The sequence below is a fragment of the Ochotona princeps genome, chromosome X (genome assembly GCF_030435755.1).
Source record: "Ochotona princeps isolate mOchPri1 chromosome X, mOchPri1.hap1, whole genome shotgun sequence".
Taxonomy (NCBI): Eukaryota; Metazoa; Chordata; class Mammalia; order Lagomorpha; family Ochotonidae; genus Ochotona; species Ochotona princeps.
This window is the reverse complement of record NC_080865.1, coordinates 26,897,972-26,920,363: the sequence shown is the minus strand read 5'-3', so window position 1 is coordinate 26,920,363 and position 22,392 is coordinate 26,897,972. Positions and strand designations below refer to the sequence as shown.

At 45.7% G+C, this 22,392-nt stretch overlaps 1 protein-coding gene across 4 annotated transcripts in view; it reads left to right on the top strand.

Annotated features, from left to right (window-relative positions):
- The window catches only part of POLA1 (DNA polymerase alpha 1, catalytic subunit), a 297,480-nt gene extending 275,634 nt beyond the window's left edge, over positions 1-21,846 (top strand). For 2 of the 4 annotated variants that reach the window (XM_058659192.1, XM_058659191.1), the window contains one exon: positions 20,665-21,846. In XM_058659192.1, the coding sequence (XP_058515175.1) occupies positions 20,665-20,810 (146 nt within the window). In that variant the 3' untranslated portion in view covers positions 20,811-21,846. The remainder of the gene's footprint in view (positions 1-20,664) is intronic. The other 2 variants (XM_058659190.1, XM_058659189.1) reach the window with 1 other exon arrangement.
- The last annotated feature ends 546 nt before the right edge of the window (positions 21,847-22,392 follow it).

Genomic DNA, 22,392 nt, shown 5'->3' with positions numbered 1-22,392 from the left:
GCCATATGGGGAATGAACCAATGGATGGAAAATCTTTCTCTGTCTCTCTAATTCTGTCCATTCAAATAAAAATAAATATTTTAGGGCCCGGCGGCGTGGCCTAGCAGCTAAAAGTCCTCGCCTTGAATGCCCCGGGATCCCATATGGGCGCCAGTTTTAATCCCGGCAGCTCCACTTCCCATCCAGCTCTCTGCTTGTGGCCTGGGGAAGCAGTTGAGGACGGCCCAATGCATTGGGACACTGCACCTGCATGGGAGACCTGGAAGAGGTTCCTGGTTCCCGGCTTCGGACTGGCGCGCACCGGCCCTTTGCGGCTCACTTGGGGAGTGAATCATCGGACGGAAGATCTTCCTCTCTGTCTCTCCTCCTCTCTGTATATCTGACTTTGTAATAAAATAAATAAATGTTAAAAAAATAAATAAATATTTTATAAAATAGATGGAATTCTGGGCTAAAACTCAGTTTTCCTCATAATTTTAGAAACACTGTTCTATTGTCGTAGTTTTCAGTATTGCTACTAAAAAGTTTAAAGCTTTTCTGGGGCCTGATACTGTGGCATAGCATGTAAAACTGACACGTGTGATGCCAGCTTCCCAATAGGGTTCATGAATAGATTCCTAGCTGCTCCACTTCCAGTGTAGCTCCCTGCCAGCGCACCCGGGACAGCAGCTGAAGCTGGCCCTAGGGCTTGGGCTTCTGCACGTATGTGGAAGACTTGAATGACATTCTGGGCTCCTGGCCATTGTGCCCATTTGGGGAGTGAACCAGCAGATGGAAGATGTTCATTTTCTCTCTCTTTTACTCAGCCTTTCAAATAAATAAATACATAAATAAATCTTTTTAGAAAATCCTAGCTCTTCCCTGTGAGCTGCTGGTTGAGTTTTGGATTTGTTTTTGTTGGTCAGTTGATTGGTTGGTTGGTTTTTCTGTTTTTGGTTAAATATTTATTTTTTTGTTTGAAAGGCAGCATTACAGAAAGGAAAACAGAAAAAGCAGTATCTTCCAACTTCTACGTTACTCCCTAGGTGGCCGCAGTGGCCCAAGTTGAGCTTATCTAAAGCCAGGGACTTCTGGGCCTCCCACATGGTGCCAGGCCTCAGGATTTGAGCCATCCACTGCTTTCCCAGATGAGAAGCACAGAGCTGAATGGGAAATGGAGCAGCTGGGATACCAACTGGCGCCCGTATGGGATTGCAGGCAACAAAGGTCTACTGTGACATTGTTATGGCCTGATTATCTAAGAAATTTTTTTTTATTAGAAAGGCAAAGTTAAAAAGAAAGGAAAGGGCAGATCTTCTATCTGCTGATTCACTCCCTCAAAAAGCAGTGGTGAATCTTAAGCCAGTCCAAAGATAGGAGCCAGAAATTTTCTCCAGGTCTCCCATGTGGGTACCCGGACCCAAGCACTTGGGCCAACTTCCGCTGCTTTGCCAAGTACATCAGCAGGGAGCTGGCTTGGACCTGGAGCAGCGGAGGCTCAGACCAGCAGCCAGATGGATGGCAGCTCCGCAGACATAAGCTTTATTTTTGCTATACCACAGCACCAGCCCCAATAAATCAATCTTTTAAAACGAAATTAAAGTTGTTTTTTAAAAACCCTTTCTGATTCATAATCCTTTATGTGTGTGATCTTTCCTTTTCACCCTATTTGTGAAGGTCTTTGTTTACTTCACCTGTTACCTCATATTCTGCCTTGGTCAAATGTAGTGGGACACAGTTATTTGACTTTTTCCCCTTTTTATTGATTCTAGATGAGACTCTTAATTTAAACTAGAAAGAAATGTACAGGCTAATGTTAATAATTATAGTTATAACTTGTTGAACACTAAGCACCAGTTCACTATTCTGAGGATTCAATTTTAAGCTCACTTAATTCTCATGAAGTCGGGGCTACTGTTATCCCTGCGTTACACATGGGAAATACAGCTACAGAGAGGTTAAGAAACCTGCTCAGGTAACACTGCAAGCTAACGGCAGAGTCAGATTTCGCATCAAAACAATGTGACCCTAGAGAACGTTTTGCACTGTGCTGGTACGTGCCCAATGCCAATGCCTTGTAAACTGTGTGACAAGCTGTCTCCAGCCTTGCTGCAGATACCCCCGCGCTGCTTTCATGGACCAGTTGTCGGGACTTCACACCCTTACAGCTGTTTGTAAAACTTGCCAAAATGTCTTTACACTAAGGGGGAAATATTTTTAACTGTTTGCTTCAAATCGAGTGTATGAAATGTGTTCATTGTGTGAAAGGAATGTAAATGGGCCAGTTTAGACTGTAGAACAGTGTTGGGAAATGCAGTTGTGAAGTCATGTCAGTGGTCATCTTCCCTTGTAGTAGTAGCAGTTAATAATAAATGAATGCTAATGATTATTGAATAGCATAGAGGATTATATAACAGTTTTAGAAGAGCTTAGATTTTCTTTCTTAGGCTGTCAGCTTCATGTTTATTAAAGTGCCGTCAACGTTACACTGTTTTTTTTTTACCTCAGGTTAAAATTTGACCTGTGCTTTTGTTGACTGAGTCATGCTAGGTCACTGAAACCCAAAAATAAGTATGTTCTAAGCACTGAGTAGCCATTATGATCTGTTTAGGGCTGAGATCCACTTAAGACCTGTTGGCTTCTTCTCTCCATGACTCCAGTGGGCCGCAAGTCCATCAGAGGAGTGCTGGTGCTCACAGCTCGCCCTCATCCATGAAAGCGTGGCAGCTCAGTGTGCAGGGGGCTCAGTAGACGCCTTGGTGGATTAATTCCACTGTGCTTCCACATGCCATGTGTTTCTAACAGAGCTTGTTTTTTCTTTCTTTTGTTTTTTTTTTTTTTAACAAAAATGTATTTTGTGATGTGATTTGACCCATGGTTCGTCTGCATTCAAGCAATTACACTTACGAGGGCTCTACTGTCAGCTTTTTACCCATCCTGAGAAACGTCAGAAGCCACATGTTCTACACCTGTAGGAAACAAGGAAAACACAAATGGAAACACCAGAAGAGCAGTTGCATGTGGGTTAATCAAGAGACAGCCAGTGCCATCACAGTAGGCACCGCCATGCCCGCAGCCATGCTGGACCACGTGAGCCTCGGAGCAGCCTGCTAGCGCTGCTGCCTCCATGTCCGGGGCCCGAGGCTGTTTTAGTAACTATAATACAATACATGTGTGCCCTCAGGTAAGCTAACCAGGGCAGTTCTGCCCTTGGAGGTGGCTGAGGGGAGGTGACATGCCCATCCCTATCAGGCTGTGCAGCAGAGACATGGGCCCTGTGTTTTTCCTTATAAGGGGGAACCCTTATAAGTAGTCATTTCCCTTTAAGGGATTTGGGTTTCTCCATTGTATCCATTAAAAGAGAAGTGGAAAGTGAGTGAGAGAGAGAGAGAGAGAGAGTCACAAATTAAAGTGGTTTGATGGTAAGTGTCTCTGCCTTTTCAACTCGGTGCTTCTCTTTGTAGAACTCTGCAAGTCAGGAAAATCATTCAGGTGGAGGCTGTGCATTTTGATGTTAACAGATTCCAGTCTTAACGGGGTAGACAACCAGTTAACAACATGAAATGAGGCAGTGATGGTTTTTGAAATGAAATAATGTTTGATGTAACCTCGAGTTTCTCTCTGAACTTTGACCATACTGTAGAGAATCGAGGAGGAGGGGAGCAGCTCTGTCAAGCACAGAATTACACACGGAGAAGAAAAATTAATTTGAATCCTGAAGGAGAAGCCGTGTTCTCTTGCATGATAGTTAGCAGCAAGAGCATAGAGAGGGATGTCTCTTTCTTTGTGTAATGTGCAGTAGTTACAATAAACACAAGATTTCCAAATCTCAGAGGACTGTCTTGACAGTTGCTTGATAACAGCTTTTTTCATTCCCGAGTTTTGACAGTTTGTGTGTGTTGCCATATCTAGTGTAAACTAAAACATCACTGTCATTCTGGTGTTCTTTTGTATGTGGCTTTTTTTTTTTCATCTTTAGGATAATGAAAAAGATGGGCTTTTCACTTGTAGGCTAGAGTAAGGCAAGTTGTGTGTGGAGATTAGTGTGTGTTTATAAGTTTTGAAAGATTCGACTTGACAGCAGAACACTGCTCTAATTTTTCTCTTCATATTGCTGCAGTAAAAGTGGGATGTGTACATTGCTGTTAATCTTTTGATAAATAGCAAATCTCAGGCATGTGTGTGGGCACCTATTTTATTTATTGGTGGTTATTGTACACGAATGAATACAGCAAACATCTGCAGTGTTCCTGACTGCGCAGGCTTTGCTAAGTTGCAGGCACCTTGTTCCTCGTGGTCAGCAGAATGTTGGCCCACTCCACGGTGCTGCTTTTCTAGCCCCATAGATGCCTTCTTTTGCTTGATATCATCTTCCGTCTCACCCTCTTCTGCCCCACGTGTAGCTAAGGGGTGACAAAGGGTTGTTTCAGAAATGGCAGAATGTAGCTTATTTCTCTGGTCTCTTTCTGGAGTAGCTCCGGAAACTAAATCACGCGTGCTCTGTTTGAGAGGCTGGTGTAAAAAAGATGGACCAGCAGCGCAAGGCAGAATCAGAGCAGTGTGTGACTGCACGATGCAAGCTCCTGGGTTCCCCAACTTCAGGGAGGGGTCTCACACCTGAGCAACCTTCCCCCCTCCAGCCCTGATAACCTTTGATTTGTAGAAATCTCAGTGAGGTTATTTTGCCATCAAACCAAATTTGCTGTAGCGTAGCAAAGCTCCCAATGCCGTCATCTGGCATGTTACAGACAAATTCCAATTACTTTTCTACTTCAAGCTATTGTTAAACACTACAAGCTAGCTGACAGTAAAATTATAAATACAGGTGTTGTCACACTACACTATAATCAGAATTTTAATTTGAATTTTCATTTGTAAAGCCTTTTTTTTTTCCACATGAAAATGGGAATAGAATTAGTTTTATTGACAGTAAAAAGACATTTTGAAAGCTTCCTAAATCATTACCTGTATTTAGCAGGAGGAAAAATTGTATATGTCCGCGTAAAAAGAAGAGTTTTATTATCACATATTTACTCATTATATTTGGTGGTAAATAAAACGGGGAAGACATGTTTGACAAATGATTGACGGAACTCGCTAGGTTTTTGCTCCATCAGAACAATAGGCAGACATAAATATATATTTTGCTTTTGTTTTGTTCTGCTATTACTAATGCAGACCTGTAGACGAAATCTTCCTGCAAATTAAGTAGGGCCTGTTGGGAGTCTGCATGCAGTGCTCAACTTTTGATTTGGCAGTGTTCTCTCCCCGGCCGGCTCATCCTCGGTGGTGCAGCCTTTCCCCCGTGCGTGGTGGTTGCAGTGGCTTCCCCTTCTCGAGTCCCTTTTTCTTCCCCTCAAGGCATTTAGTGTCGTGTCTGCCAGATTTCAGTGATGAGCAGTGAATTGCTTTTAAAGTGGGCATTATGCCAGTTCAGCAGCACAATGGAAAACCAATCTTCCACCATTCTACTTTTGATGCTGTTATTGTAGCATTTTAGATAACTGCCGCCACAAAAAAAAAAAAGAAAGAAAAAAAGATGTGCTCAATTGCTACCAGTTAGTCAAGTTAAATCCAGAGTAGCATTAAAATTACTCTGAAAACTGTTTGTCAGAGGTCATGCGCCGTCTCTGGCTGCCACACATAGGATGGATGTTCCGCTCAGGCGGGGCTTTTCCCTTTATTATCACTTTGACTGACCAGCTCTCTAAATAGCCCTTCACTACCTGTTTACTTATTGTCTTCACCTCCTTGTTGAAAAAATGTGTCAAGCCGAAATGTTGAAAAGTTTCTTTAAAGTGCTGGAAATAGCAGGAGAGTGAGTTGTTCAGGGTGCTAGAGTTTGTACAGTGTGAAAGCAAAAAAAACAGGAGAAAAGGGCTCCAGGAACATAATTCTCTGGTTTCTATAGCAAGATTACTGTTTTCTTCTTTTTATCCTTACTTTTCAACCACTGGGTTCATTGCCCTACTTTTTTTTTTAATAGCACAAATGGAATTTATCCTCTCTGCAGCCCAAGTCCCCTCCCCCTCCACTGGCTTCGCTTGTGACTGAAGGGGAGTCCTGTGGCTTCAGGGGGAATGCCAGCTGTATGTGTTATATTGGATGTGTTTTGGAGCAAGCCCTATTTTAAAATTCAGGGGCAATACATGCACTGTTTTGAAGTTGGCAGTAACACAGTCCTTTACAAGCTCGCTTCATTTCCTCAGACTTTGTTTACACTTTCAAAGTTGTACAGTGACCTATAATATATGCTGCTAATAACTGAAGTATGGTCTGTTAGTTGTAGTCCATTAATAATGAAAGTAACTCAGATTTCAGGACTACTTTTCTTATAAGAAGAGGAAGTTCATTTATCTTTATATTGTCTCATGAACCTTTCTATTTATGTTCATCGGGCTGTGGGATCCTCAGCCTTCAGGCCTTCTGAAGACACCCATTTTTGTCTCTTTGCTATGTTCCAGCATCCCTGGCACATGATAGCTACTCTGTGAATAGTTACTGCATGAATTAATAATTTGTGTTTTTCTATTTTCAGCTATCATACATTTACTTATATGTCTTTTTTCCCCAGCTAGAATGCCAAACTGTGTTCCTGAAACAGAGCTCACATGCTAACTTACTTGAATCATTTTGCACCCCCAGCCTATCCCAGACTGTGCGGGATACTCAGTCAGTACTGAATGAACATGGGTTTCATCAACAGTTAGAGAGGCCAACGACAGGGCAGAGTGAAGGAGGGTGGAATGGGGGAGGTAGACCAAGACCCTCCCCCGCAGGCAGTGTTCATGAAATAGAGTCTGCGAGTTCTTGGCCTTCCATTGGTCCAGAGCTTGCTCCCAGGTATCATTTTGGTTTTGTGAGCTTATTGTTGCGCACATTTGAGATGCGTGTTTGTCTTCAGCTTGTTGTTTGCACACAGTTTTGTTTTTGCTAAAGTCTACAAGAAAGAGCTCTGATGACGTTGTCTGTATTCATAACCATCTCGTTCACGAACACCACGTACATGAATCCAGCGGATCAATGCTGCTGTCTTGCTGTGGGGAGGAGGCCACTGTGCGTGGTGCAGTGTGCGCCTGAAAGCAGTGAGGCCTCTCTCCACTCCTTGTTCTCTGTCTTCTCCTCTAGCACCTGCCTCCTTGCGCACTCCTTGCCTCCTTGTGAGAGAATCCAATGACTTGATTGAGTTCTGTGCCATCTAAGAGACACACTGCTTTCCTATTCAGTCATTGAGTCGTAAATATCACACAGCTTTAAATGGATAGCAACGGTTGACAAATCACTAAGACTCATTTCATAGCTAACTTTGGACAGAGCATTCAAAGTATCCATTGAGGATTGCAATGGTGAAAACAGTAAGCCATGTGGGAATTCTTTCTTGGCAGCTAAAAATGTGCATGTCATACAGTAGTAAAGCTGGTGACTGACTAGTTACTAACAGATTCAAAAAGCAACAAATGAACGATTTTTCTTAAGTTTTACCATAAGAGTTATGCGTTTATTTTAGAAGAATCTGGAATGTCCAATAGGGCATTTCCTAATGTACTCACTTTAGTTTTTCTTCTCCTGTCATTTAATGTTCATTTATATACAGCCAAGTATTAGATTGAAATAAGGATGCATGCAGACTTTTATTAGGGCATACTTAAACACAGGGGGAGTAGAATATTTTGCCTTAGATGGCCTAGCATCAACATCTCACACAGGAAAAGAAATGAACATGTTTATTCTAGCATCCTACAGCAATACTGGCTAAAATTCCCAAGACTCTTCAGTTGCCTGGGCCAAAGATGGAAAATGTTCTGGAAGGGTGCTAGGGAGACTGTCTGCATTTTAAATGATAAATCATGCAGGCGGGGGGAGCTGGAGAAAAAGAGTTTCCTTTTTGTGTCCCTTTGTACAAAAAGAGCTTGGATGGCATGAATTAGCTGTGTCGCCGTGTAAAAAGCATCTCTGGTCTAGTTTCCTCACGGGTATGGTGTCTCTTCTGTTTGACTTATGGGATTCTTAGGAGAAATTACTAGGATGTGTGTCTTTTAAATCCTCTATACCAGGAGTTGGCAAACTTCTTTCAAAGGTCACATAGTAAATATTTTCAACTTTGAGGACCAGATGGTCTTCTTTGTAGCTATTCAACTTGGCCATTATAGTCATGGACAAAACAGAAACAAATGGGCTGTTTTCCAATAAAACTTTATTGACAACAAAGCACATTACAACCTAGCTTTGGCTTTCTGGTCAGCATGTGTTAACCCTTGCTCTATAGAAATGAAAAGTGTTCAACATAAACTGCCAAATATTTGTTTACTGCCTCTGGTAAATAAGCCTTCATTTGAGAGTCCACCAATGTGGTCATTGGCTGATCATGCGTGTAAAAAGAACACCTAAAAGGACCAGCTATTTCTAGAGAAAAGTTGCCTTCTTCAGTAGTTTTTAGTCCAGGCTTCACCAACTTTTGCTGCATTTTAGAGAAAGCATTTAAATCCATTTCAGCCTGTGTTTGTTCATTCACCTTGGTAGGTTACCTAGTTTCAGAAGCCTCGGGCCTTTTTTCCAAGAAAGTGTTTGTTCCTCCTGAGCTGGGGGAGGGACCCTGGTAATTAAATAGTGAAGTGGGGTCCTGCCCCACATTACCTCCACTGGAGTGTAATGTGTTTGGTCAGGGTGAAGAGTTGGGAAAGGGGCCCAGTGGTTCTCTTGGTTACAGTTTCTTTTTCTTTTTTAAGATTTATTTATTTTTATTGCAAAGTCAGATATATATAGAGAGAGAAATATTTTCTGCCCAATGATTCACTCCCCAAGTGACCGCAACAGCCAGTACTGCGCCGATCCGAAGCCAGGAGCTCTTCCAGGTCTCCCACCCTCCAAGGTGCAGGGTCCCAAGACTTTGAGCCATCCTCAAAAACTTGTGACTTTCCCAGGCCACAGGCAGGGAGCTGGATGGGAAGTGTGGCTGCCGGTATTAGAACCGGTGCCCATATGGGATCCTGGTGTGTTCAAGGCGAGGACTTCAGCCGTTAGGCCACGGCGCTGGGCCCTTGGTTACAGTTTCAAGGTGTGTGGTCAATGCTGATGCAAGTCTTGGAGAATCCCATTTGCAAAGTGTCATTGGTCTATCCTGGCATGTCATAAATACACCACAGTCTTCAGGTTTCCATGAGACAAGAGCATTGACATAAGGGAAGGAATCATTCCATAGAGAACCCAGAGATTGCCTAATAGAATTCAAGGCAGTGAAGGCTGCCAACCCTGAGAACCTGAGGGCACCGACCTTGCAGGCTTCATGGCCGCTTCTCTAAGCCCGTAAATTACTCTCTTTAGAATATGTCTCATGGGTCCTGGATCGGAAACCACATCCACTTTACATAAAGCAGATGGACAGTGTGATTGGTACAGAATTTAAGATTTGCTTTCTGGTACTCTTTTGGAGTCTGTACCTGATTAGGATTCATTTAGAGTTTGCCTTGGGGGAAACACTTGTGCCAGTTTGGATACTCACAGCCCACACTGGAGTGCCTGTGTTCAGTGGCCAGCTCTGACTCCCAGTCTTCCCATGCAGACCCAGGGAGAGAGCAGCAAATGACTCAGAGAGTTGGATTACTGTCACCTGTGTGAGGCATCCAGCGTGGGCTCCCAGTTCCCAGCCCTGCCTATCATGAGGGTGCTTGGGGAGTGAACTAAGGAACAGGAGCAGTCTCACCCACTTTCTCTCTTTTTATTTTCTCTCTCTCCCTCCCTCCCTGATAGACAGATAAAATTTAAGAATAAATGAAAAATCTGCCTTTGACTTTAAGACTTTAATATTTATGTATTTAAAAGGCAGAGTGCCACAGAAAAGTCAAAACAACGAGAGCTCTTCCATCCACTGGTTCACATCTCAAATGCTCCCAGCAGCCAGGGCTGAGTAAAACCCCAGTCAGGTGCCCAGAATTCCATCCAGGTTTCTCATGTGGATGGTAGGGCTCCAAGTGCCTGACCCATCATCCACTGCCTACCCAGGTCATTGGGAAGAAGCCAGATTAAAAGCAGATAGAGGGTGTTGTTGCCCCAAAGGGCACTTTAATCTGCTGTGCCACTGGCCTTTTGGCTAAATTTAAGACTTCAGGTTCCCAAAAGTTGGCAGATTTTTTTATTCATATTTTCTAACAAGGCCACCCAAGTTCTGTGTACCTTAGCAATTCACTTACATCGTAACCCTGTTCTGACAAGAGTGCAGCTATAGTGATGCGGTGTTGAGCCAGGGATTGTCATGCCGCGTGTAAATCCATCCTTTGGGGTTTCATTCCTGACTGCTCCATTGACAATCAGCTCCCTGCTGCTAATGGCCTTAGAAAAGCAGCCAAGAATGGCCCAGGTACCTGGGCTCCTGCCACCCACATGGGAGCTGGAGCTCCTGGCTCCTGGGTTCAGCCTGGCCCAGCTCTAGCTATTGCAGCCATCTGGGGAGTGAACCAACAGGTGGAGGATCTCTCTGTGTCCTCCTCTCCCTCTCTCCCTCATTCTCCCTGTGTAACTCTTCATTTCAGCAAAATCAGTATTTTTGAAATGATGCACCATGATTTCTGAGCTTTGGTTATGAAATACTGTGATTTCTGTCTTAACCACCTTCTCACACTCTCTTGCTCATTCACTCTGAGGGAAACCAACTTCTATATTTGAATTACCCTAAGGGGAAGTCCATATGGTAGGGGACTAAAGCTTTAGCCCAACAATTTAGATGAGTCCACATGAGAGAATTTAGAAACTGATCCTTCTGTACTCCAGCACTCGACTGCCATATAACCCCATGAGAAACCTTGAGCCAGAGCTGCCTGACTAGGCTGTGCTTGGATTCCTGTCGCGAGGTACCTGACCCTGGGGCTGATTTGTTACATAGCAATAGTCTACTAATAGGCCCTTCAGAGTGCAGTCCTTGGCCCTTTTGTCTTCTTCTTTTTTTTTTTTTTTTTTTTTTTTTTTTTTTGAAAGGCAGATATCCCAGGGAGAGAAGGAGAAACTCTGTAGAGAGAGGAAGAGTTGCCATGCACTGGTTCACTTCCCAATGGCCACAATGACCAGAGCTGAACTGATCTGATGCCAGGAAGCAGAAGCCTCTTGCAAGTGTCCCAGTGGGTGCAGGGTTCAAGGACTTGAACTATCCTTGACTGCTTTCCCAGGCCATAAGCAGGGACCTGGATCGGAAATGGAACAGCAAAAACACAGCCCAGCACCCATGTGGGATGCTAGGACTGCAGGCAGAAAGATACCACCTCGCTGGCCCCAAGTGCCTGTCTTACTGTTTGCTTTCTCAGAATCTGTTGTTTGTCCAGTACCTCTCACATAACAGGCCATTCACACGTATTTGTTGATCAGCTTGCAGTAAACATGTAGTCATTTATTACATTATAATTTTACCAGAATACCTATTTGGTTTTGATTAACCAAAAATGTTGGTTTTTTAGCCTTAAAGAACTCACCATGTTGACATCGCTATATGCATGGCATAGATGCAAATAGGACATTTATGGACCTCGGTAAAGGCTAAGAGTCACTGAAATAACTCAGGGTATCCCTTTCTGGTGTGTGGAAGAGAAAGGGTATTATAAGAGATTTGCCTTAATGTCTGGAACTGGGAGGGCATTGTGTCTTCTCTGTCTTCTATCCAGAAGGTAACAGTGGACAGTAAGGCCCCCACCAAGACCCATTCATAGAGCAGCTATTATTTCCACATCCAGCTGTGGCTGGCCGCTTACTGCTGCAACCACTTCCACTGGTCAGGCTCCTGCCAGCACAGCCTGTGAGAATGAGGCTAGTTCCAAGGGAAGATAGCCAGCAGATGAAGGAACAAACCGGGCTAGCCACTGCAGTTGTGATGTAGCGAATGGAGCTGCTGCTTGGGACACCTGCCTCTCTTACTGGAGTGACCCGTTCAGCCCCAGCTCCTCCACTCCAAGACAGTGTTCCTGCTAATGCTCCAGGGAGGCAGCAAATGATGACCTACTCATGTAGGAGATTTGGAGGACATTCCCGGCTCTGGTGTGGACTTGGCCCAGCCCTGGCTGTTACAGGCATTTGACAAGTGAATCAGCAGATGGATCTGTCTCCTGCTGTCTTTCAGTCACTCTGCCTTTCAAAAAACTAATAATAAGCTATACACGAAGGTAAGATATATTCTTTCACCCATATCTCCAAGAATATAAGAGTACAACTGGTGGCACAGACTTTAGCCCACAAAATATAAAAGCTGTCCTTTGAGGTATCCCTTTTGAATATTTGCAGCATTATAAGAGCCTTTTTTCCCATCTATGAAGAATGACCATTTACACCGGACCCATAGCTTTACCACCTATTACTGTCATTTTGCGGTTTTTGAGCTTCAGCATAATTTCAGCAACTGAACTGCCCCATCCTTCAACCTGTGAGTTCATTAAGGTCAAGAAAAGTAAGCAGAGGGTTAATATTAAGAACTATAAATAGTCCAGGGATGGGCATTTGATACAACAATTAAGACTAGGGACACCTGTGTCCCATATGAGACTGTCTAGGTTTGAGGTCAAGCATTGTTTCCAGTTCCAGCTTTCTCCTAATGTACATCCTGGGAAGAGAGCAAGTGATGACTCAAGAATTTGGGTCAGGGCCTGATGGGGTAGCCTAGCTCCTGCTCCTGGCTTCGGATCAGCTCAAGTCCACTCATTATGGCCACTTGGGGAGTCAACCAGCAGATGGACGCTCTTTCTCGCTGTCTCCTTCTCTCTGTAAATCTGACTTTCCAAAAGATAGTAATAATAGGGCCCGGCAGCTGGCCTAGCAGCTAAAGTCCTCGCCTTTAACGCCCCGGGATCCCATATGGGCACCAGTTCTAATCCCGGCAGCCCCACTTCCCATCCAGCTCCACTGCTGGTGGCCTGGGGAAGCAGTCGAGGACGACCCAAAGCTTTGGGACCCTGCACCCGCGTGGGAGACCCGGAGGAGGTTCCTGGTTCCCGGCTTCGGACTGGCGCAGTACTGGCTGTTGCGGTCACTTGGGGAGTGAATCATCAGATGGAAGATCTTCCTCTCTGTCTCTCCTCCTCTCTGTATATCTGACTTTGTAATAAAAATAATAAATAAATCTTTAAAAAATATATATTAATAATAATACATTTTAAAAAGAATTGGGGTCACTCCCACCCGCTTGGGAGATCTGGAGTGAGTTCTCGTTCTAGGCTGCAGCCCTAACTTTTCTGGGCATTTAGGGGTGAATCGTGTGATAAGGGAGTGTGCTCTTTCACTCGCTTTCTCTGACTGACTCTCCAATAAAGAAAGAAATGCCGGGACCCAGTGTAATGGCTCAGTGGCTAAATCCTCAAATGGCAAGCGCCAGGATCCCATAAGGGCACTGGTTCATGTTCCACTTGTTCCACTTCGCATCCAACCCCTTGCTTGTGGCCTGGGGAAACAGTACAGCATGGCCCAATGCCTTAGGACCCTGTACCCACGTGAAGGAACCAGAAGAGGCTCCGGGCTTCAGATTGGCTCAGTTCCAGCTGTTGCAGCCATTTGGGGAGTGAACCAATAGGTGGAAGATCTTTCTCTCCTTTGTAAATTTGCCATTCCAATAAAAATAAATGGTTTTTTTTTTAAGTCACTGTTAAAAGTAAATAAATGAGGCCCGGTGTGATAGCCTAGCAGCTAAAGTCCTTGCCTTGCATGCACCAGGATCCCATATGGACACCGGTTCTAATCCTAGCAGCCCCACTTTCCATCCAGCTCCCTGCTTGTGGCCTGCAGAAGAGGATGGTCCGAAACCATGGGACCCTGCACACACATGGGAGACCCAGAAAAAGCTCCAGGCTCCTGACCTTGGATCGGGGCAGCTCCAACGGATGCAGTTGCTTGGGGAGTGAATCAGCAGATGGAAGATCCTCCTCTCTGTATATCTGATTTCCCAATAAAAACAAAATAGATCAAAAATAAGTAAATAAATAGAAGGTGCCCTGTATACTTTAAAGAAAGACAGTAAACAAATGGCCCCAGCACAGATAGCTGAATTGGCTAATTCTCCAACTCCAAGTGTCAGGATCCCATATGGGTTCCAGTTCATGTTCCAGCTGCTCTACTTCCTGTCCAGCTCCCTGCTTGTTGCTTGGGAAGGCAGTGGATGGTAGTCCAAGTCCTTGGGGCCCCGCACCCTCACGGAAGACCTGGAAGCGGCTTCTGGCTTCTGGCTCCTGGCTCTGGCTTGGCTCAGCATCAGCTATGTCGCCAGCTGGGGAGTAAACCACCAGATAGAGGATCTTTCTTTCTCTCCCTCTCTGCGTAAATCAACCTTTCCAATGAAAATAAATCATCTTTTTTAAAAAAGGGAAATAACTGGTTTTTTTCCTCTTTTTCCTCATGAAACTTACTAGAATGGGACTGGGTAATGAACATTGGATAATATATTGAAAAATTCCTCAAACTGATGTTTTCTGAGCTCCTAACCTCGGACCCATTTTGAATACTATTGATTTGGTCTTCATTTTTGTCTGTCACAGAACATTGATTGTATGGTAAGATGTTATTTAGGGTGGTTCCTTTTTCTCCTGACCTTGTGTGTGTGGAAAGCTAGTACTTACACCATATTCCCTAGTGATTGTTATCCATCCAGTTGGCTTTGGTTATGTTACAAGCTTATTGTACCGTGCCATGTCAGGTTTTTGCAAATCATAATAACAGCCAGTGAGGGTGGCAGCGAGCACATTTTCTGCTGAAGTAGGAACCCCAGAACTCTAAGCCTTTGGCAGGATTGATCCTTTAAAAACAAACAACAAAAAACCTAGTTTCCTGTTAGAAACCGCTTGTTGTTGAAGATCAACATTTGTTGCTACTTTTTCCTGTCCAAATGCAGTATAGAAGAATGAGAGTACAGTTGTCCTGGCAGTTCGATGTATCCCGAACATGTATCCCGAAGATGTACGATACTCTTGCATACCACAATGATGGTGCGCTTTTTTTGAAACATTAGGGTAGTTTTAAAAGATTGCAATGAAGTCATTGTAATTCATAGAACACGCTGTAATACAAGAGATACATGTAAAATACAATCTGTGTACCTGATTGCAGGTAACAGAGTTAAATGTGCCAGCAATTTCAAACACAGTTTGATATTTCCTATAATAAAATATAATGCAAAAAATTAAATATCCAATATCAATGGATTCTAAATGGTTTTGATATTTCTTTTTGTCCTTTCCCATGAAGAGTAATTTATTTCCCTTTTTAAAGTGTGGGCAGAATGATTACTAGCGCACTGTAATGTAATTGTGTTGCATTGATAAAATAAAAATTGTCCTTTATCTGTGTCCTGATAATGTTCAATTTACAGGCTGGCTTCTCCGCCACCTCTTCAGCGCTTTGAGTATTCCAGTTCTCCTCCCTTCCTGCTCGGAGAGCGCACAGAACTGTTTGAAATCCACTGGTACAATTGTCAAATCAATTATTCATTCTCTGCAATTATGCTCGCACAAAGAACATTTTGCTGGTCTGAATGATGATTAAATTAACAGCTATTCCAGCTGCCTGATAACATCTAATAGAATATTCATAAGCCCAAAATGGAATGAATTATCTCCATTAACTTCATCATGCTCACTTAATTACATGCTTGTTATTGTATTTACACCTTGTTAGATACCGCTGAAGCTGATCCAGTGGCTGGCCGGGAATTGGAAGCGGCTGTCACGGGGCAGTTGGAGCGCGTTTTGTAGGAAATGCTATTTATTTTAAATGCTCCACCTGCTGGGAGCCGAGGTTAGTCAGCAGCACTGAGATGAATTGGGAAACGGGGTGTAAAAAGAAATAATGTGCTTCTGACAGGCTCCGTGGCTTTTAAGTTGCTCTCATTCAGCCACTTCACAAAAAATTATTTTATTCCATCTCTCAGTGATGATGACATGATTGCTTTTGGGTAATCATTTACCATTCTGATTTTATTTTTTGAAGTAAATTGTCTGAAGTAATAGGTTCTTGGAATTACAGCGTGCCTTGCTTTTTTCTTAGAACTTTATTTAAGCTTGTCTTCCAGCATTTAACCCGAGTCCCCTCTTTCGTTTGATCTTCTAACTTTATTTATACAACAGTGCTTAATGATCCTGCACAATGTGGTTTTTTTCCTCCCTGCACCCCCACCACCCAAAAAAAAATTCTGTCCAGTATGGTTGACAGTACTTTCTTATAACCTCAGCAAGGGGGCTGCATGGGCAATTTTCTTCCAACATGACAAATACAAACACCCCGAACCCAGCCCTGATAGAATCACTTCATCCAGTCGAAAGGAAATCTTTGCTCTCTTTCAAGGCAACTCTTTCGCCACCAAAACATGGGAAGGGGCAAGGCCCACGCCTTCTCTTTTTCACCATCAGGTTGGCCTTCACATCCCCAGCACGCTGTCTCCTCCCGCCTCCCGCTGCCCTCTGCTCTGGCCCAAACTTGCGCTGGCCGCCTCTTCCTGCCGTTGTCCACAGCACCCCCATTTGCTTCCAGTGTGAAGGGTCAGCATTCCTCACCACCAGGCTGCAGCAAGCCTGCGTTTATTGAACATGAACCAGGCCAATGGTGGAGCGAATTATAATCGCTCTTCTAAATACTTGTCACATCAGCCTAGTAGAGCACTTGAGCTAAACCGTGGATATTTTATTCTGTTTGAAGGCTGTATTTTGGTATCAACAAAAAAGAAGAAAGAAAAGAAAGCCGACGATAATTATTTATAAGTAGGAATGGAACTGAATGGTGGACTAACAGAGAGATTCTTCAACCCTCAGAAATATTTTAGCATCTAAGAACATGTGATTTCCTGGGCACAAGGGGTCCTCTCGCATCGGCCCTTCCCTGAGTACACTGTGTGTGTCTGGCAGCGTGCCTGGCGAATTTCACCAGCAAATAAGAATCGCCTGGAAGATGTTTATTTCTTCTTTCATTTGAGAGATGTTTACATGCTTGTCATCTGATTGGGGGTCCTGAATATCTTTGTCTCTCAAATGCGGATGTCACTGATTGCATCCCAATACCAGCACTGGGCACAAGCTGGGGTTCAGTGACAGGCCCACACTCCGCAGCCAGCCAGCAGCCAGGCCAGGGGCTCCCTCGGTCTCCGCAGCTCCACTGGCTCTGTGACGTGGAGCAGGCAGAGAGGTGCCAGATGCCCGCAGCCTCCCAAGCGCATCCTGCATTCCCGGTCTCGCCTTACAGAAGGCAGACTTGCACTGCATTGCCGGGAGGGAGGCTATGGATTCAAAAGGTTGGGGGAGCTGAGAAGTGTATGGTAGGAAGCCATGCAATTAGAAACCTGACGGAGATTATTACCTTAGTTCATAATTGACAGAATATTTAATTCAGATATAGTAAATTGACACACCTCTACACAGAGACAATTATGACTGACTGTATAACACCTGACAGAATCAATTATAACTGACTGTTGTTTGATACCTTTGCACGGAAATAAATGAAACAGACATTCAGAACCGAGACGGCTGCTGCCTGTGTGCCTAAGCCTGCCTTCATTAAAATCAAATAACCAGGAGGCGATGTTCAAATGTCTTTGCCTCATGGTTTCTAGTATTTTTCTTTAAGTCCAAAAAGGGTTTTATGAAGAGTAAAGCTGAAAAGAGATTTTTGGTGTGCTGACGTGGAACATGAAGTAGAGATAGTTCCCTTAGATGGAAGAAAGTTCTTTTTTTTTTTTTTCTTTTTCTTTTTTTTTGAAAGCGCGCTAGCATCTTATTTCATCACTTGATTTCTAAGTAAGATATTTCCAGCAAGGTCAGCCTACAGGTGATGGTCTAATTTGCGCTGTACGGAAAACATTGCAACTGGCATGATTTTGGAGCTTAAGATTCTAACCAATCGAAATCGCCTTTTAAATGAGCAGTTCATTTTGTTGTCTGGTAAAGTAGTTTGCGAACAAGTCATATCTAGGCCAACTTTTCCCATTGTTTTCTTGGGGGTTAGGGACGGAAGAGTTCTTACAACTGGTGCGTCACCGTGAGCCATCGGCATGTAGAAGGGAGCGGAGTAGTAAGGTGCAAATGCACGTTTCTCACATGTGCTTCCCAGGAGAAGGACTGCTGGGCGGGGTAGAGCACAGGTGGTACTCAGGGCACCAGAGTCGGCTTGGTTGGTGCTTTGGCGCAGAAGGAGGGCACCGCCTTCCCTAGCACCGTGAAATTGGCCCATTTGGTGTTAGTGGCCACAGCCTGTGATTTCTACAGGCTGTAGGATGGTGGCAGATCCTTCTACTTGGGGGCTCACCGGAAGCTTCCTCCTAACTGTTGTCCTGGGATGGCTGGCCTCCACTCCTAGAACATTCACTCCCCGGGCCAGAGCAGGGGCGGGCGTCAGGGTTGTTACTGGCCACCATAACTGGCCTGCAGCACTTAACATCTGTATTTTCCCTTGAGTTTTAAAGTGGCAGGTACAGAGTCAACAGGAACAGGGTAACAGTTTAGTGGGGAGCCTATGAGCAGTGGCCCAGGTGCTTGAGGGGGACGAGAGAAGCAGGAGGAAGAGTGGCCACTCCTGTCCCCCAGCCCCCACCTGCCGCAGTGCCAACTCCTCCAGTTGCTGCCTACAAGACCTTCCATACACTATTGATTAAGTTCTCATTGGAGAAGCAAGCGGGAGCTTTTATCTGCATCTCTCATTGGCGTGGGATGATGCCGTGGCTGTATTGACCAGCTGTGGGATATGGCGGCGGTCACAGTGGTCTTTTTCGAAGAGGAGCACCAAGTGACACTGGTTGTCATTCTAACTGTGCTGTGTGGCAGCATAAATAGTCCCCTTTCTAACCGACCTGGTGGGAAAAGTCAATATCCCATCAGCGGAGGAGGTAAACACCTCAGGGGCTGTGTCCTCTCTCTTCCTCCCCTGCTCCGCATTACTGCGGCTCTTTAAATGTGTTCTCCGCAGTCCTCAGATACATTTGTGTCATTCACATGCACGGGCTTGCAGGCCCGCGGTTGGGCCTGCCAGGAGGCGGCCGAGGCGGCTTGGGATCTTTGTTGCTTATTCCCAGACTCGGATAATTAGAACTTTCAAATTGGCTTTCTGGCCAGGGAACTATGTGCCCTCCCCTCCTTCTCCCCTTTGGACATTGAAATCCTCTCCCATACTTTGACTTATGAGTTGTGGGTGGGTTGGGGTGTGTGTGTGTGTGTGTGTGTGTGTGTTTGAAAAGCAGTGCATGTAATTTAGGAAAGGTTGTGGAGAGCAAACATGAGTGGGTATCTAAGGAACGGAACCTGGAGAGGGAGTTGTCCTTTGCCGACGCTTGGCAGGCTCCAGTGTGCTCGGCGGTTGCTTCGCTGTCACTGATTACTCTCGCTTCCCGCTCCCCTCCCTGAGCCTTTCCTGTGTGCAGCCCGGCATCTGGGGCCCTCACCTCAGCCCAGCTGATCTCTGGGGCCTGCCTGCTTCTGTCTGGGAGGGGAGGGGAGAGTGGGCAGGGGGCTCCAGCTGCCTGGGTTGCCTGGCTACGTCCCTGATTACCTGTAGTGTGACTCTGGGCAAGCCATTTAACCTCCCAGCTTCCTCAGCCATAAAATGGGGCTTTGAAAAAAAAATAAAAAACCTCGTCAGCCTCTCCAAGTCCCGCTCCGGGTTCCAAGCAGCTGTCATTTTAGCCATCCTGGGAAGGCTCGGCACCCCAGCATCAGACCTGGGCCCCGATGCTCTCCTGCTCTGAAAGTGTGAAGAGCAGAAGTAGCAGGCTTAGGAGGGGAGGGAAGGCTGGCAAAGACTGCTGTGTGGACAGAGCGGGCAGCCGTGGCAGGTGCATCGTGTGGACCCTGAGTTCACACGGTGAGGACGAAAAAGGAGAAGAGATTGTGGCAACAGAGAGGTACTCTGCCAACAGCTTAGCCCTCACCTGTTTCAGCTCAGGGAGTTTGCTTTGGCAGAGGGACTCACACTGGAGGGACTGGGGCAAAGAGGCTAGGCCCAGCTGAGTGCCGGCTGGGAGGCACTAGGCGCAGTAGCTTCTCTCCTGCCTCAGGCCGGCTTTGCGTGCGCTCCACTGTGCTGTGAAAGTGCAGTCTGCGAGTGGAGCTCTCCTTGGCACTGCACATGGCCATGCACCTGCGGCTCACACCAGTAGAGGATGGCCCTGTGCCCCCAGTGCACTAGTTAGCTGGCGGCTGAGACATGGTAGGTGGGCAGAGGGAGCAAAGCTTTCACAAGGGCATCTTGGGGCCCTGTGTTGGACTGGCCCCAGGGATAGAACAGAGATAAGACCTGCAGGAGTCTCCCCAGCAGTGGTGTCAGTGTTGCTTTCCTTAGTGCTTGAGGAATCCTAAGTGCACATAAAAGAAGCTGCCCCTAGGGGCTGGCATCATGGTGTTGTGAGATAAGCCTGCAGTGCCCGCATCCCACAGGGGCACCAGTTTGTCTCCCAGCTGCTTCCCCTTCCTTCCAGCTCCCTGCTTGTGGCCTGGGAAAGCAGTGGAAGATGACTCAAACAAAGCCTTGGGACCCTGCACCTGCGTGGGAGACCCAGAAGAAGCTTCTGGCTCCTGGCTTCAAATCAGCTCAGCCCTGGCCATTGCAGTCATTTGGGGAGTGAACTAGCAGATGAAAGACCTTCTCTATCTTTTTTTTCTTTTGTAATTCTGCAATTAATTATTTGATTTTCAAATAAAAAAAGTTACAAAGAACTTGTCACTGAGACGTCTTGTTTTTACTTCTTTTTAGACAAATTGCAGAAGCAGTATCTTACCCACAAAGTTCGTCAGGACTACAAAAAGCTCAAGAACACAGCAGAGCAATTCTTGTCACGAAGCGGCTACTCGGAAGTGAACCTCAGGAAGCTGTTCGCGGACTGCGCCGTGAAATGCTGAGGGAGCCCGCCTGGCCCGGGCCCCATGGCTGAGACATCCGGTGTCCGCCACACCTGTGCACCGGCTCCGCCGGCATCACCTTTCCCCTGTGGCACTGCATTGCACGTTCTGCTGCGTAGGGACTGGGAGGGGAGATCATAAGAACATTTAGCCTGTAAATGGAAACACAACCCAGAGCGAGCATGCAGCTGCAGTCCTGGTATTTGGGCAGGGGGTGGGAAGGTTGGGGGTTGGGGTCTGCGTTTCCGGGGTGCTACTTTGCTGGCCAGCGACTGTGATGTAAGTGACCCCAAGGTTTGCCCTAGTGCCTTTAGCAGAGCCACCCAGCAGAAGCAGCCAGTCCTGGAGGGTGGCTAGAGAGCTAACATTTTGCCTTTTCACACACCAATTAAAAGCCCCGTCTAAATCCGAATGCCTCCCCAGCGGCTCCTCTGAGCTGCACTGGCGGTCCTTTTATATAGGTAGCCAAGGAGGATGTGGAGAAGCCTTGCACTAACTAGATTAAACAGAGCAGGCTTGCTTATTGAATTGCCCCAGCGTCCCCCACACAAACTGAGCAGGTGTTTTATACTCACACATTCCTTTTTTCTCTTAAATGAAAAGTTCAGGTAAAGGTCTGTTCTACAGGAAAGCACATTGAAAATAATTTCATGTCCTAACGTTTCCTTAAGACGGCTGGAGGTTATGCACAGGAGCACTGTGTTGCCGTCTGAGAACGTGGCAGGATGGGGTTCTCGGCCCTGGGGCCTGCTCCGTCTCCCTCTTGTCCAGTGGCATCATCTTTGTCAGCAGCAACGTGAATCTCAATATGGCAGCCTTTCCTTTGACACATTCTTGGTAAAATGATAACTAACAAAATACATTTCTCCTTGTACAACTATGCTATGGTTTTTTTTAAAAAAGTCTACCTGTGTTTTTATAAGAGAAAAGAATATGTTCTGCTTTTTACTTAAGAATAAAGTGTTCTCAAGGGAAACGGCTGGCAGTGACTCCTTATCAGGTGCAAGGAGTTGACTGGAGGGCAGCAAGGAGTACAGTAGACCTACAGGCCACCCCTTTCGCAAGGCGCAGCCCACTCCGTCGCAGCCCAGTGCCCTCGGGACTTGGCCCAGGCTTGCATGCTGCGCCCCATTTTGCCCACCTGTGCAAAGCAAGCACAGGAGGCGAGGCCAAGACCCAGTGGTGTCCTTCTGAAAAGCATGGCCTGTGATTCCTGGCTCGCCACACCAGGAAGGAGCCCCGGCAGAGGAAGCCTTGGCGGGCAGTCCAGGTGAGGCAGCCCTGCACCTTGCTTTGTCTGTCTCTTCTCACCACCCTTCTCCTCCTCTCCCTCACACTCAAGTTCACCATAGAAATGCTTTGCCTAGGGCCATGAGGGGTAGTTAAGGAACTTCAGGCTCTACAGCCACTAAAGACTTGGAGCACCCAAATGACTTTAGGAAACTTACATGCTCACCTGGCTTTTTGGCTCCCCAGTATCCTTTTGATAAGTGTTCTGATCACATAGCGGTGTACAGATGGTTCTCTTCCGTGTGCCTCTCCAGAGTCCAAGTCCCAACATTCCTGCTTCAAAACAAAGCAC